Here is a 17,012-nt window from a genome sequence, read left to right as displayed (position 1 = left end):
GGTATGTACTCGACTTATCAAAATAAGCCGCAAGTTTGCGTTAATGTTCCCTGCACGTTTAAGAATCTACAGTGGTTCCTCGTTTATTGATTTTACAAGAGCTATGGATGCAGAGGCATATTTAGATGAAGAACAGACCGCAGAAGAGGCAAATGAATCCCATAATGACTACTCGTGATCTCCCTACAATCTCGCATGTTATTTCATACCTCACCTCGCTTTTACTTGTGACGACGGTGGCGGATGTCACCTCCATTTTTCTCTCTGGGACTCTAGTCAATTCATGACATCAGACACCGGTTTAGATTATATTGTTATATGGTTATATTAGTATTCTATGTTTCGTTCAAAGCATCTGTCATATGACACAATTTAAAAGAATACTTTCTTTATTATGCTCCTACATTTTCAGAACATAATTTGTAATGTTTCTGACATTACCGCTATTGATAATGCTATTTGTCTTCAATGTTCTCTCATAACACTTAATATTCTTATATATTGAGTTTAAAAATGAAGTTGGATGTGGTTTAGGAGCGGATGTCGCAGAGTTTGTTATAACTTAGTTTAATAACTTACTTATTTGCTCTTATACTGGAAGTTATATATATATATCTACATAATTCTAATGTGGTTTCCTCTGTTCGAGACCATATTCTTATCATTTTTCTTTTTCTTTCAAAATTTTTTTTTTATTATTATGATCACCATTTTGGTGGTTCTGTGTGATAATGATTTTTCTTTTTTTTATAACAGTCATGTACTTCCATGGAAATTAATGTACCGTGAGTTCAATTTAATTATGCCTTGGTATTTTCAATGTCACAAATTAAAGTAGGAACTTTAAATGTAGGAGGCATCCACTCACCTATCAAGAGAAAAAGAATCTTGACATATCTAAATAAATTAAAAATAGATATTATATGCTTACAGGAGACCCATTTGTTAGATATTGAAATTCGTAAACTCGGTATGCTGAGGTGGTCAGTGGTTGCCTCAGCTCCTTACTCGACAAAATCAAGAGGTGTGGTGATTTTAGCACAACGACACCTTAATGTTCAACTACAAAATTCGTACAGTGATCCGTCAGGTAGATTAGTAATTGCCGATATGAAAATAAATGATACCCCCATTGTTTTGTGTAATATCTATGCCCCGAATGTATATGATAAAACTTTTGTGATGTCCCTATTGACAAAACTGTTCCCTTATTCTTCCTCTTCTTTAATTATATGTGGAGATTTTAATGTAGTTTCCTCCGCAAAACTAGATAGAAAATCACAGTCCAGACGTTGCACACAGACACCAAAATTTGGTATTCCGTATATAAATGAACAACTTAACCTTATTGATATATGGCGGGCTAAGCACCCAATTGATAAAGAATACACATGTTTGTCTGCGGCACATGGATCCTTATCCAGATTAGATTATATTTTAGTCTCAGATCATTTATTTACACGGATTAATACGACAGAGATAGAACCCATTTCTATATCGGACCATGCCTTGGTATGGTTTTCGTTGTCTATGGCTGCTGACTTGGGGTCGCATAGACAATGGAGATTTCCGTCATACTTAACACAATCTCTTAAATTTAGAAGTAAAATAGAAACTTTTTGGGAAGAATACAAGATTAATAACTCAACTCACGAATCAGAAGACCCACTTCTGTTCTGGCAGGCCTCCAAATCCGTACTACGAGGAAATATATTATCATACACTGCTTACACAAAAAAAGAATTCTCTAAATCTTACATGGCGGCTCAGAGAGACCTGACAGAGGCCTACCAAAAATACAAAGACACCCCTTCTACCATTCATAAGGCTGACTACCTCCAGAGAAAAACACAGTTTGAAGAAATTCTTAATCAGTTAGGTGATCGATCCTCATTCAATAGAGACTTCCAATTTCACAAATTAGGTAACAAATCAGGACGACTGCTATCCAACTTAATACGGGGCTCGCTTCCTTCCACCACCATCAAACACATAACTAAACCTAATGGTACTATCACTTCAGTTAGCTCACAAATTTTATCAGTCTTCTCCTCATTTTATGAATCTTTATATACCCAAAAATCTTACGATGATAAAAATCAAACTTCTTTTTGGTCCAATATTAATATACCAAAACTACCTGATACTTTGGCAGAAAAATTGCTTTTACCAATCACAGTGGAGGAAATTCAGAATGCCATTAAAGCTTTAAAACCAGGGAAAGCACCTGGGCCTGATGGGCTTACAGGTGATTATTACAAAATTTTAGAACCAAAGATTATAAATATACTTGTTAGTGTGTTTAATATTATATTGAACGATAAAATTATACCTAAATATTTTAATGCTGCTCTGATCAAATTACTTCCTAAACCGGGAAGAGACCCTACTTTACCAGGGTCATATAGACCGATTTCTCTGTTAAATACGGATTACAAATTATTCACTAAAATATTGGCAGAGCGTATTAAAATTTTAATGCCACAACTAATTCATAAAGACCAATCTGGCTTTATTTGGCAACGTCATTCAGTGACTAATATTCGTAAAGTACTGTCTGCAATTCACTACATAAAACTTCATAATCCAGAGACTCCCAGTGTTCTTATTTCACTGGACGCCGAGAAGGCGTTCGACCTAGTATCATGGGTCCACCTATTTGACACAATGACAAGATTTGGCTTCCCTAATGAATTTGTTAATATTCTTAAATCCCTATACTCAAACTCATCTTCCCAAATTCTATGCAATGGATTTTTATCCTCCCCTTTCCCGATTCTTTGTGGAACACGTCAGGGATGTCCATTATCACCACTGCTATTTGCCTTAGCATTAGAACCCCTGGCGGTGGCCTTACGACAATCCAAATTATTCAGTGGTATCAAAATTGGACATTTAGAATTAAAAGTCAGTCTTTTTGCAGATGACATGATGTTACTTATTTCCAACCCATCACAATCCATTCCAAACATTTTAGATATCATTTCTGAGTTCGGGTCTTTCGCTGGTTATAAAATTAATGTTGATAAATCGGAGATTCTTACGGTCTCGGGATGCTCAACCCACAATCCCTTACCCTCACCCCTTTCTATATTCAAACGTGCTAACTCAAAACTGAAATATTTGGGTACCTTTATAACGTCAGACCTGAAACATCTATATACAAGCAATTTCACACCATTACTTAAAAAAATGTTCCATCTCTTAGACCTCTGGAAAAGCCTCCCCCTTTCCCTGTTGGGGCGAATTGCTTTAATAAAAAGTATAATTATCCCTAAAATAACATATATCATACAGATGTTACCCATATCACTTAACAAAACAGACCTTACATCCTGCACTCAAGCATTCTCCAAATTTATCTGGCAGGGAAAAAAGGCCAGAATAAATATGAATAAATTATACCTTCCACGAGCAGACGGAGGGTTGGGTTTCCCAAATCTAAAAATTTTCTCGCAGACAATTTTTTTCAGATATATATCAGATTGGCTGCTTGACAGAGATCTATACACTGACATCTCTATAGACAAGGCTATATTAGCCCCTTTCTCACCAGCAGCATTACTACACTCTCCCCGTTCATTAATTCCTCGAGATATACTCCACAATCCTTTGTTTTTCGATACATACAATGCCTGGTTATTTATTAACCGTAAACTTAATAGAAACTTCAGTAGCTCTCATTACACTACATTTTGGGGAAATCCGGCTTTCACACCTGCCTTGGAAAATATCAGATTTTTACAATGGAGAGACAAAGGAATAATGAAAATAAAAGATATTTTTGATCCTGGAGGAAATCTGAGATCTTTTGGTGATCTTCGAATAGCTTTCGATTTACCTCATGCCCAATTTTTTATGTATTTACAGGCCCGACATTTTGCAAACTCCCTTCCTTCGTTAGGGTCTCTTGATGACTCCACAGACATCTTATCTGATTTACTTGTCTTTATTAAAAGTAACACATACCATACCAGACTTCTCTATGGAGACTTACTAGACAGAAATGTGAGGAAGATATGGAGGGTCACCAATGCTAGATGGGCATCAGATATGGCATGCAACCCAGAATCCTTGGATGTATTATCACGATTTGATTCCACCATGAAATACGCCCAATCGGCTCTTCTTCAGGAAGTCCACTTTAAATTTATAAATAGGGCATATATAACACAACAACAACGCAAACACATGGTTCAGGATGAATCTGGAGTCTGTCCTAAATGTCATCATTATCCAGCTACTTATTACCATAACTTTTGGGAATGTCCAAAGATTAGACTATTTTGGAATAAGATTGTGGCATATATTAACGTATTGTTTTCTATTAATGTTCATCCTGATCCTCTGGCACTCCTCTTTGTTATATTCTCGAATTGGGATCTAGGTCCCAATAAACGGGACATTATTCCCCTCCTTACAGTTATATTAACGGTAGCAAAAAAGATTGTATAAAAAAAATGGATCTCTAAAAATTCTCCATTTCTTACTCAACTTAAGTCATGACTATTAAAACTATTATATTTCGATAGGAGATCCACACTGCCTAATATAGAGAAAGGAGTTAAAACTTTCTATAAAAAATGGTCCTATTTTATAGACCAACTAGACAATCATACACAACATTCGATTTTAAAATTGTTTGAAGGTACCGAATGGTATGTAATAAGACAACTTATTAGCTCTTCTTAGGGATTACTGTGGTAGTGTATGCCGCAGTGATGCATTTTCTGGTCACATTAGCTTTTTTCTTTTTTTTTGATTTCTGGAATGGTGATATTTTGCCTACTTTATATATCTCTTGTGTTTTATGTTTTATATTTTATTTGTCAAGATAGGATGCCCATATGGATACATGTGACAATTCATACACTCTTGATAAAAATTAAATGTACAATAGATAATAGGAATATGTGACTGTTCTTCTTCTTTTTCTTCTATTATTATTTTAATTCCTACTGTAATGCAAGGAAAAAAAGAAAATTATATATTATATTGTCTGTATAACTATGTCCTGTTCAACCATTAATAAAGAGATTTACAAAAAAAAAAAAGAAGGTGGCACGTGATACGGATAGCTCCAGGCTGGCCCAGGTGCCACTGGTTCACCAACCTACGGAGTCTCTCCATAGACACTCCTTTTCCACTTTCTCTACGGCCAGATCTGTTAGAGCAGGACCCTTGTCTGCACCCGGACCTACCTCATCCCTCTAAAGAGCCAAAGGTTTCTCTCGCTCTGTGGTCCAGATGATGCTCAGGGCTCATAAGCCTTCCTCAGCCCGCATCTATTACAGAGTTTGGCACTCTTTCAATAGTGCTCCCCCAGAGGCTATGACTCTACGGTTTTTAGGGATGTTTCGCTGGACCCAGACGGACCCACGCTGGGTTAGACCTGGCCTCCCTTAAAGTTCAGCTTCTTGCACTGTCCATCTGGGTCCAGCGAAAGATCGCTTCCCTGCCTGATGTTAGAACGTTCCTTCAAGGTGTTCTCCACCTTTTTAATCTCCCTTTGTCCCTCTAGTGGCCCCATGGGATTTGTCCTTGGTTCTCCGGGCTCTACAGGCTCCTCAGTTTCAACCTCTGTACAATAGACCTGAAATGGCTGCCGATGAAGACTCTTCCTCCTTGCTATCTCCACTGCTCAGGGGGGATCTGACTTGGGAGTGCTCCCCTGTCACTCCCCTTCTTGATCTTTCATCCGGACAGAGCTGTCCTCCGTACCTGGGCTGGTTACCTCCCTAAAGTGGTATCCCGGTTCCATTTGAATGAAGAGGATTGTGGTTCCGGCCTTCCTGTCCCCGGACCTCTCTGCAGATGAAGCCTCCCTGGATGTGGTTCGCACTCATCAGATCTACGAGGATCGTACCAACTCCTTTAGGAATCTGATTCTCTTTGTGCTGTATGGCTTTCACAAATGGGGCAGGCCAGCTAACATACAGACTCTGGCTCGATGGCTCCGCATGACAATCTCTCAAGCTTACACGCAAGCTGATCTTCCTGTTCCAAACACGGTTACAGCACATTCTACTTGGTTTGTGGGACCCTCGTGGGCAGTTCGATGTGGCGCTTCTGCTGAACAATTGAGCAGGGCGGCCACATTGTCTTCTGTCTATACTTTCCTCAGGTTCTACGCCTTTCACACCTGTGCCTCAGGATGCTTCCTTTGGGCGCCGTCTCCTTTCTGCTCAGTAGTGTCCCCACTTTTAGGGGAACCTGCTTTAGGACATCCCCATGGTTATCCCTAATGGATCCCCCTATGGACCCTGAAGAAGAAAATAAGAGTTATGGTAGACTTACCTTTTTGTTAACTTTTTTCTTTCTTTGACATAGGATCCACAAGGCGCCCACCCTTATGCACCTGGCGTCAATGGGAATTTTACTCTTGGTCACTGATTCACTCATCTTCTGTGAGTTTTTCTTGTGTGTACTGGTCTTCCTTCTCCTCTCTCCTGCTCCTGCCTTGGGTTTGTTCACAAAAACTGTCTGCCTTTTTCTGAGGCTGGGTTATAGTGGAGGAGGACCGAGTTATCCTGGGAGCTAAAGCTTTAACTGTTTGGTGCCCGGTTAGCGCCAACTACCTACACCCCTTATGGTAATCCCTATGGATCCTATGGTCCTCCAAAGAAAAAGAGTTAACAAAGGTACCAAAACTCGTATTTTCTTGTATATTATGTAAAATGAACACCTGAATAAACAGCTTAATTTGGGTGGACTTTAAATGACCTTCTCATTGATCTCCCTAATCACAGGATTACACAGTAGTGAATAAGACATCCAGTGAATGTGAGACACCCAGCAGCCATCCCCGTGTGTTAGGAGGACTGAGCAGGACCCAAAGCCCGGGCCTTGTGCTTCCACCTCACTCACTGATACATGAGAGACACAATGACCAGAAGATCCTGAAACTCATAAACAAGATCATTCAGCTGCTGACTGGAGAGGTGACTGCTGGGAATGGGACATTATACAGTAACACCAGGGGATGTGGCTGGGTGATGACTGGAGAGGTGACTGCTGGGAATGGGACATTATACAGTAACACCAAGGGATGTGTCTGGGTGATGACTGGAGAGGTGACTGCTGGGAATGGGACATTATACAGTAACACCAGGGGATGTGTCTGGGTGATGACTGGAGAGGTGACTGCTGGGAATGGGACATTATACAGTAACACCAGGGGATGTGTCTGGGTGGTGACTGCTGGGAATGGGACATTATACAGTAACACCAGGGGATGTGTCTGGGTGATGACTGGAGAGGTGACTGCTGGGAATGGGACATTATATAGTAACACCAGGGGATGTGTCTGGGTGATGACTGTATCATTGTGTGTGTCAGAGTCCTATAAGGTGTCAGAATGTCACTGTCTATGTCTCCATGCAGGAGGGGGAGCATATAGAGGAACACAGGGGTCTTTACAAAGACGTGATGATGGAGAATCACCGGCCACTCATATCAATGGGTAAGTGGAGACTGTATACACACATCACCTGATAATCACATATACACAATGTACTCTGGGCCTGATTCAGCAAGGAATGCACGGATGCAGACGCACGCACCAGACCACTGAGCGAATATGCAAATCATTGCATACGCATGGTACCCGCAGCACAAGATGCAGACACCCAGCAATACATAATGCTGCCGCCTTACCCTCCGCTAATGTCTGTACCGTACGCAAGTCTGAGTAAACATCGGGAACATCGAGTGCCATCGAAGCTGGATGCAGGATATAGGTAGACCAGACCAGAGTTGAGATTCCTGCACGCAGAGAGATGTCCCGATGCATGCGGCACCGCAGTGGCTAATTTATGCACGTCCCTATAACAGAGTGCGAACGATGGGGGCACGCCTGCGCCCGGCAGACCACTCCCAGTCACCACACACCAACGGCACTTCCTGTCAGTCACTTTTCTCGGCATCTCCGTACTCACTGTGCTCGCAGTAGCCTCCGCTTTGAATTGTTCACCCACTGCCGCTTAGATGCATGCGCAGAAGGCAAACATTGGCCGATTATGTGCATCTGCATTCGTTTGTTCCTTGCTGAGTCATTCCCTCAGTCACTGTGTGTCTCCTAAAGATGGAACCAGTAACAGAAATACCCCAGAGAGATGTCCCCATCCTCTGTATTCCCAGGACTGTACAGAGGAGAATCACAGGGCCGCACAGGAGCATCAGGTAGGTGGGATTTAGCATCTCACTAATAACCCCATAGTGACTGTCACTATATGATGTGTAGATAAGCTTTGTGTGTCTTATACACAGATATTATACTATCTAATCTCAATTAATGAAATCAGACATTATTAAATAAAACACTTTTTGTTTAGGGTGCAGCTCAGACTAATATTAAGTTAAATGATACAGAGGGAGAAGAAGAGACGTATATGAAGGCAGAAGATACAGAGGGAGAAGTAGAGACGTATGTGACTGATATGAAGGCAGAAGATACAGAGAGAGAAGAAGAGACATATGTGACTTATATGAAGGCAGAAGATATAGAGGGAGAAGAGACGCATCTGCGGGGTGATCAGCAGTATATGGAGGAGGAAATCCCTATAGATATCAGCACAGGTGAGCAATAAACAATTATTACAGAAAATAGTCACATATTCTCCTTGCTCAGTCTTATCCTACACCCTCCTCTGTCAGTACAAACTAATCAGGGAAATGTATCTGCCCAGTGGGGGTGTCGGGAGCCATCAGTCCCTATTACACTCCTGCTCTCCTCCTCACATCATGTCACTGTGTGTTACCAGCCCAGAGATCTGACCAGTCTCCTTCCCACACCACACTCTTTGGTGTATCTCATACATCAGGAGCCATCAGTGCCTATTATACTCCTGCTCTCCTCCTCACATCATGTCACTGTGTGTTACCAGCCCAGAGATCTGGCCAGTCTCCTCTCCACACTCTCTGGTGTATCTCATACATCAGGAGCCATCAGCCCCTATTATACTCTTGCTCTTTCACATCATGTCACTGTGTGGTACCAACCCAAATATACTGTATACTACACAGCACATCACACAAGTCACATAAACTCCACCTTCTCTCACACACAGAGCTATAATGACACATTCGTCAATGCAGAATGGCTCCCTCCAGTCTCTGTGCTTGGATGCTCTGTACTGTTGCACTATATCTGCTGTCCTGTCTCTGTTTCTTGCTCTGCCCTTCTGCTTTGTTCCTTTTTCTGCTGTTGCCCATCTGTGCCCTACCCCATTCCCCTACCCTGTCCTGCCTCCCCCACTCTTTGCCCTGCGCCCTTCCCCTGCCCCAGGGATGGCCAACCCGCGGCTCTTGAGCTGCACGCGACTCTCTTGTGATGCGTGCTCCCACTGGTCATTGACGACATTCATCCACCGTCCTTGCAGGGCAACCTGATGATATCGTCAGGATCTGCAAGGATGAGGTATGGTGACGGCACTGAACGATATCGTTAACTCATGGAGCAAATAGTTTAGTGTGTTATGCACCTTTTAGGCGTGCAGCTGTTCAGATGTGGCTTTACTTGTATCTGGGAGGTCATGAGGTCATAGCGACAGTCACACAGAGCACGCGGTTACGGACCCCAGAAGATGGGAGGCAATGCCTTGTCTTTTTGCCTCTGACTGGTTGGCCACTCCTTCCCTACCGTGTCCTGCTGCCTCCCCTGCTCTATACCCTGCCGCAATGCCCTACCCTGTCCTGATGTCTCCCACGCTCTGTGCCATCTTCATTCTGTTTTACTCTGCCCTGCTGCCTCTCTGCTCTGTGCTGTCATCATTCTGTGTTACTCTGTCCTGCTGCCTCCCCTGCTTTGTACCATCACCCCTTTGTATTACTCTGTCCTTCTGCCTCCTCTGCTCTGTGCAGTCACCATTCTGTGTTACTCTGTCCTGCTGCCTTCCCTGCTCTGTACCCTGCGTCATTCCCCCTACCCTGTCCTGTTGCCTCCCCTGCTCTGTGCCGTCACCATTCTGTGTTACTCTGTCCGGTTGCCTCCCCTGCTCTGTATCGTCACCATTCCCCTACCCTGTCATGTTGCCTCCCACTCTCTGTGCCATCCTCACTCTGTGTTACTCTGTCCTGCTACCTCCTCTGCTCTGTGCCGTCACCATTCTGTGTTACTCAGTCCTGCTGCCTCTCCTGCTCGGTGCCATCATCATTCTGTGCTGATCTGAATGATGACAGCACAGATCAGAGGAGGCAGAGTAACACAGAATGGTGACGGCACAGAGCAGGGGAGGCAGCAGGGCAGAGCAACACAGAATGATGATGGTACTGAGCAGAGGAAGCAGTAGGACAGAGTAACACAGAATGGTGACGGCACTGAGCAGGGAAGGCAGCAGGACAGAGTAACACAGAATGGTGAATGCACAGAGCAGGGGAGGCAGCAGGACAGAGTAACACAGAATGATGACACCATTATGATGATAGGCTCCACTGTCCACTGTAGTAAGCTGACCTGATAAGAATGATGACATCAATGCATGTAGTCACTTCTTCCTGTCACGCAGCAGAAGGGGGCATAGGGAGGGCAGTTCGGGCGGGAGCCCTGTACAGATTAGAGGGCGCTGGCTGCAGCCGGTTGGTATCCAAATCTGGCAGCTGTTAAATCGATGACAGACTGCCGGGTGCCGGCTCCAAGTGCATGGGTAAACAGCCACAGGGAGGACAGGGGCGGGTGGAGGGCGGCAAATGGTGCGTTTATTATCCAGCAAAAGATCATTTCTGTAGACAATTCATTATTTTGTTTCTCATTTCAAATTCACCTCACATGCTGGCCACACCCACTTTACCAAAATTCAGTGGGGTGGCGTAGCATAGGCATGCTTCGGGCGCACTGGCACCACGCTACAGCTCTGCAGAGCAGCAGCCTACAGTTCTGGTTTTTATTTTTACTATTGTGGCTGAGGGTCGCTGACTGGTTGGTCTGGGCTGATTTGTGGCTGAGGTTCGCTGACTGGTGGGTCCGAGGTGATTACTTTTGAAATTCGAGTTTGCTATTCGCCGCCTCCCATGTTTTTGAATGGACTAAGCACGCGCGGTGGTGAATCCATGCTATGGAGGTTGCTCCTGGCCTTACATACAGTTCTGTAGTCATGGGTATATTTACTAAAGTGAAAGTTTTTAGAAGTGAGTTTTAAAAGAGCAACCAATCAGATTCTACTTAACATTTAACTAGCACCTTTTAGAAGATAATAGCTAGAATCTGATTTGCTATGGGCAACATCACTTTTAAAACTAAATTCTAAAAACTCACTTTAGTAAATTTACCCCGCAGTGTCAGATCTACAAAGCAACTATACAGAGACTAGGTGGGCGCAGTGCCCGGCGCGCGATATCCCAGCCTGACACCAGTGCACCCGGCGCGCGATATCCCAGCCTGACACCAGTGCACCCGGCGCGCGATATCCCAGCCTGACACCAGTGCACCCGGCGCGCGATATCCCAGCCTGACACCAGTGCACCCGGCGCGCGATATCCCAGCCTGACACCAGTGCACCCGGCGATCTGTTCCCGCCCTCCATTGAGCAGCGCCCAGCACCGTGACTTCTCCCTGTGACACTGCTGCAGTGCTGAGGGACCGCTGCAGTGCACACACAGGTAAGTCAGGGCTGTTATGACCGTGTCGGGTGTTCCTCACCGGACAGTAGAACAGTGACAAGGGGGCACCCACCACACCTTCAGCACTGGTTAAAGAAGGACTGCACTTTGTGCATGTACTAATGTGGAAGTGCGGTAGTGTGTGGGCATTGTATAAGGAGCATTAGTACTGTGGGCATTGTATAGGGGCACTACTACTGTGGGCATTGCATAGGGGGCAATACTACTGTGGGCATTGTATAGGGGGCAATACTATTGCGGGCATTGCATAAGGAGCACTATTGTTGTGGGCATTGTATAGGGGCACTACTATTGTGTGTCAAAATACGTATAAGGGGTACTACGGTGTGGTACACTACACTAATTAAAAAAAGGTGCGTCTTAAGGACACGTCCTCTTTTGAGTGGTCACGCCCCATTTTCAGACGAGCACATAAGTACAACCTTTTTCTATACTCCCACTTCAAAGTTCCCACTTCAACCACTGCCTCAGCAGCATGACTCTGGCCGTGGGGCTGTGCTAGCTGGGAATGGCCAGAAGGTGGCATAGAAGCTGCATCATTGTTACCTTATCCTACCTGCGAGTATAACAGATGCATGGATGGGACATGCTTCTAATTTACCCCACATCTCTCCACCCTTCTGTCATGACTCCAATATGTATCAGGCAGTGCCACTGGCTAATGAGGCTCAGCCTATGATGCTGGCTGGGCAAGGTTTATACTTGGGGTACTACTACTCACCAATGTTTCCATTTGGGGGGGGGTGCACAATGTGGCCGTGAAATCTGCATGTCACTATGGCTGGGTCTATGCAATGTGCTACTGTGAGGTACCTGGGTATGGAGACTTAGCCCACTAGGTTACCCAGAGTATTATGGTTCATGGATTACACAGGTAACACAACAGGGAAGTTACAACTGTTTATTGTGCGTTAGGGTAGTAATATTAATACAGTACATCACATGAAGTTGTACCTAAAGCAGTCGCCATGTTAATCATCAGTTCACAGATGTTACCCACACAGTGTACCTGGGAGGAGGCAGCAGCCCACACCCCAAGTCCTGACTGATGTCAATCACAGCAATCGCCTCCTGTATGTAATCTAGAGGGCTGTCACAGCTGGGTGATGTGGTTGCCTTTATATTAAGATAAGTTATCTTTGTTGTTTTTTAAATGTCCCTACAATTCTATTTCCATACATTTTTTTTTTTTTTTTATTTCCAGCAGATGGACACACAAGCAGGAAGACCGCTGAGGGAGATCTTATTTTGTCTCCACATTTTAAAATAGGAGATCACATTACACAGGATTCTCACAGAAGTGATAAAAACTTTCTTTGTTCTGAGTGTGGGAAATGTTTTACATATTTATCTTTTCTTGTTGCACATCAGAGAACGCACACAGGTGAGAAACCATTTCCATGCTCTGAGTGTGGGAAATGTTTTAGACAGAAATCAGATCTTGTTGCACATCAGAGACGTCACACAGGTGAGAAACCATTTCCATGCACTGAGTGTGGGAAATGTTTTAGACAGAAATCAGATCTTGTTGTACATCAGAGAACTCACATGAAGGATAAACCATTTCCATGCTCTGAGTGTGGGAAATGTTTTGGACAGAAACCATATCTTGTTATACATGAGAGAACTCACACAGGGGAAAAACCATTTCCATGCTCTGTATGTGGGAAACGTTTCATACAGAAATCAGATCTTGTTGTACATCAGAGAACTCACTCAGGAGAGAAACCATTTCCATGCTCTGAGTGTGGGAAATATTTTCAAGTGAAAAGAAATCTTGTTGAACATCAGAGAACTCACACAGGGGAGAAACCATTTACATGCTCTGAGTGTGGGAAATGTTATACAGTGAAAAGATATCTTGTTGAACACCAGAGAACTCACACGGGGGAGAAACCATTTACATGTTCTGTGTGTGGGAAATGTTTTACAGTAAACAGATATCTTGTTACACATCAGAGAACTCACACAGGTGAGAAGCCATTTCCATGTTCTGTGTGTGGGAAATGTTTTGCACAGAAGTCAACTCTTGTTACGCATCAGAGAACTCACACAGGTGAGAAACTATTTCCATGTTCTCAGTGTAGAAAATGTTTTACAGATAAACCAGCTCTTGTTACACACATGAAAAATCACAATGGAGAAAGGCCATTTTTATGCTCTGAGTGTGGGAAATGTTTTACACAGAAATCAAATTTTCTTAAACATCAAAAAATACATAAAAAGATGAGCTGATAGACATGAATTGCAATACTGTAAATATTACAAACACTGTTTTTTGGCTACTCTTTTGAGTACCTGCAATATCAGAATGGACAATACACAGAGGTTCAGATATATTTGAATGATATAAAGATCCCCACTCTTCCAGAGGTGGTGGTTCAGGCTCTGGACCTACCTTTCATAGAGGTTGAACTATGTGTGACCCTAAAAATTACACCTAATGGGAAAAGCCGGGCCCGGAAGGGTTTCCCATCACATATTACAAGGCTTTTCAGGATAGGCTGCTCCCCCTTCTACGGGCCTGTAATACTGACTCAGCAAACAACTTTTTCTGCCCAGTCCCTGGGTGCACATATAACAGTCATACCTAAAGAGGGTAAAGACTCATGCCTAACTGAAAGTTATAGACCTATCTTCTAAATGTGGATATCAAATTGCATGCAAAACTTCTGCCCATTCGCCTTAAACAGTGGTTACTGAGTATAGTCCATTCCGATTGTCGGTTTTCTGGGGAGAGAGGCTAAAGATAATACCATTAAGGTTATAGATTTAATAGCATATGCAACAAACCATAATATCTCTTTGATGCTTCTCTCCACGGACGCAGAAAAGGCCTTAGATCGGGTGGACTGGGGCTTCATGTCAGCAGTGTTGAAGAATTTAGGTCTAGGGGATGCATTCCCCCACAAATCCTCTCATTGTATCAGGTGCCCTCGGCACAGGTGAGGGTTAATGGGGTTCTATCTGATGTTATACACCTCACTAATGGCACAAGACACGGATGCCCTCTCTCACCCTTCATTTTTGTGCTCTGTATGGAGATATTAGCGAGGGCAATTAGAGCTAATCCAAATGTAACTAGTATACTCGAGAGTATCGTCTGGCTCTCTCTGGAGACTACTTGCTAGCAGTAATATCGAACCCAGTAATGTCTCTGCCAATTCTTATGGAGGAATTTTGACCACTTCAGTCGAGTCAAATTTTAAAATCAACTACACTAAGTCCACGGCACTGAATATTAATGCATCTATGGAGACTGTTTTAACACTCCAGGCTTCATTCCCTTTCTCATGGCATCCTGGCCATTTGAATTAGTTGGGCATATTGATACCCGCAATTTATCTAGGTTGTGTAATTTGAACCATGTCCCCCTTCTGAAGAGGATACACTCAGATCTCTCACAATGGCATATGCAGAAACTCTCCTGGTTCGGTAAAATGAATGCAGTAAAGATGAATATACTTCCTAGATTGCTATACTTGTTTCAAACAGTACCTACTAGACTTCCTGCCCGATATTTATCAATAGTGCACAATGTTATTGAGGATTTTGTGTGGAGTGACAGTGAGCCGAGATTAAAACATTAGGTCTTGTTCTGACACAAATCACAAGGGTAGACTGCTCCCCATGATTTCAGCTTATCACCAGACTACTATCCTTCATGGAGTTATGGATTGGTATTGGGATTCCCGGGAGAAGCAGTTCATGGAGTCATGGATTGGTATCGGGATTCCTGGGAGAAGCAGTTCATGAATTGGTATCGGGATCCCGGGAGAAGCAGTGGGTTGCTATAGAATCAACCTCTACTAACCTATGTTTGGATATTGCTCTGTGATGCTCTAAACTTGCCATATACAACCCCCTTTTTAGCCCTTGTGTATTGCGAAATATGGCATCTAAATGGTTTGCTTTTGGCTTAAATAGACTAGGTAGCTGGGTTTCTAGAGGAATATTCAAAGTCTTTTGACGCATTGTCCAATGAAGCTGGTTTATCTAGGCAAGACCGCTGGTTTTATCTACAAATGCGTCATTTTGCTTTCCCCCTTAATAAATTAGTCAATTTCGTAGATCCTTAACTTCCTTTGAATCTATCTGTACGAGCGATACCACACTATTTACCAAATTCTTTTAGCTACTTCTATTTCTGAAGGGACATCGCTTCAAAGTGCTTGGGATAAGGATATGGTGACTAAAGATATTCAGATTAATTGGAACAAACTATTTTAATATGCTGGTGCATGTTCCACTAGTCTGGAGGTCACAAACTCAATACAAGGTTTGAACGAGGTGGTACCACTGCCTAGCTATTAATTAGAAGTATTGGGCGTCACTCCATTGGCGTTCCCCCCCCCCCCAACCACCTACTGTCTGGGACTGTACATGGACGATGTATTTCTTACGGCCCCAGAGAGACAACCTGATTTCACTGCACATTGGTTTAGCTGGCTAGATTTTAAACTCTCCCCCTCGTATAAAGATTTGATTCAACGAGATTCAGGCTGTGTAACCTCCTGAAGTGTCTGAACTTGCTGATCTTATTGTTTTATGCCATTCCACTCCGCCATTACTTTTTGTAAGTGCTCAGTGACCTGTCTGTAATCACACTGATCTCCATGCATCATCTCCATTCCCCCCCCATTTCCCTTTGATTCACCCCCCCTCCCCTTTTCTGTTGTGTTTTCAGTATTATGTCAAATAAGTTTAAGGAATTGAAGGTTCCCATCTGTTTATAATACAAGATATATTATTATGAATGTATGTCTTGAAATATGATTTTTCCGTGAGTATTATGTTTTTGTATTGGGTTCTATATGACTGTGGTCAAAATATATTTGCTGGAAATGTTCAAGTTGTCTTAATCTAAAAAAATGTAAATAAAGAATTTATAAAAAAAAAAACTAAAAACTTAATATTGTATATATAGTATATTCATGAAAATATAATGTTATTTAAGGTATGTTTATAAAAGGATATGATTGTACTACGTATCCTATATCCATTATTATGTGGTTAGGGACATGTTTGTGAAAGTAACATGATGGTGTTTTGCATCTCATATCCCTTATTAGTCCTCCAGTCAGATAAAAAAAAAAAAATACATATATAATTACTTATAATTGAATAGAATCAGAAATTACTATCCACATGTAAATAATGATAAACAATTTATTAGAGGTTTTCTAAAAATATTCTCTCGCAATGATGGTTATAGACTTGTGCTGATAAATGTTCTGTCCTTTATGACTGCCTTGATCTTGTAGTCACCAGACTATGCTCAGTCTCTGAAGTTGCTAACACTCCTTTCGCTCTCTCCAATCACAACCTTATCACCTACACGCTCCCCATTACATCATCCTCACTGTATGGAAATCACCCAAGCCTCCTCACACCCT

General features: G+C 42.7%; 2 protein-coding genes across 5 annotated transcripts in view; one reads left to right on the top strand and one right to left on the bottom strand.

Annotated features, from left to right (window-relative positions):
• LOC148508068 (uncharacterized) overlaps positions 1 to 16,468 on the top strand; it is a 33,008-nt gene extending 16,540 nt beyond the window's left edge. For 2 of the 4 annotated variants that reach the window (XM_088445221.1, XM_088445223.1), the window contains exons 3-7: positions 6,750 to 6,941; positions 7,384 to 7,462; positions 8,084 to 8,181; positions 8,334 to 8,577; positions 12,821 to 16,468. In XM_088445221.1, coding sequence (XP_088301347.1) covers positions 6,750 to 6,941; positions 7,384 to 7,462; positions 8,084 to 8,181; positions 8,334 to 8,577; positions 12,821 to 13,851 — 1,644 coding nt within the window. In that variant the 3' untranslated portion in view covers positions 13,852 to 16,468. The remainder of the gene's footprint in view (positions 1 to 6,749; positions 6,942 to 7,383; positions 7,463 to 8,083; positions 8,182 to 8,333; positions 8,578 to 12,820) is intronic. The other 2 variants (XM_088445222.1, XM_088445224.1) reach the window with 2 other exon arrangements.
• The window catches only part of LOC148508066 (uncharacterized), a 251,333-nt gene that overhangs the window by 112,091 nt on the left and 122,230 nt on the right, over positions 1 to 17,012 (bottom strand). The gene's annotated exons all lie outside the window — the stretch shown is intronic.

The sequence above is a fragment of the Taudactylus pleione genome, unplaced genomic scaffold (assembly GCF_031769625.1).
Source record: "Taudactylus pleione unplaced genomic scaffold, aTauple2 ptg000377l, whole genome shotgun sequence".
NCBI classification, from domain to species: Eukaryota; Metazoa; Chordata; class Amphibia; order Anura; family Myobatrachidae; genus Taudactylus; species Taudactylus pleione.
Note: the sequence above shows the minus strand (reverse complement) of the source record. Positions and strands in the feature narration are given on the sequence as shown.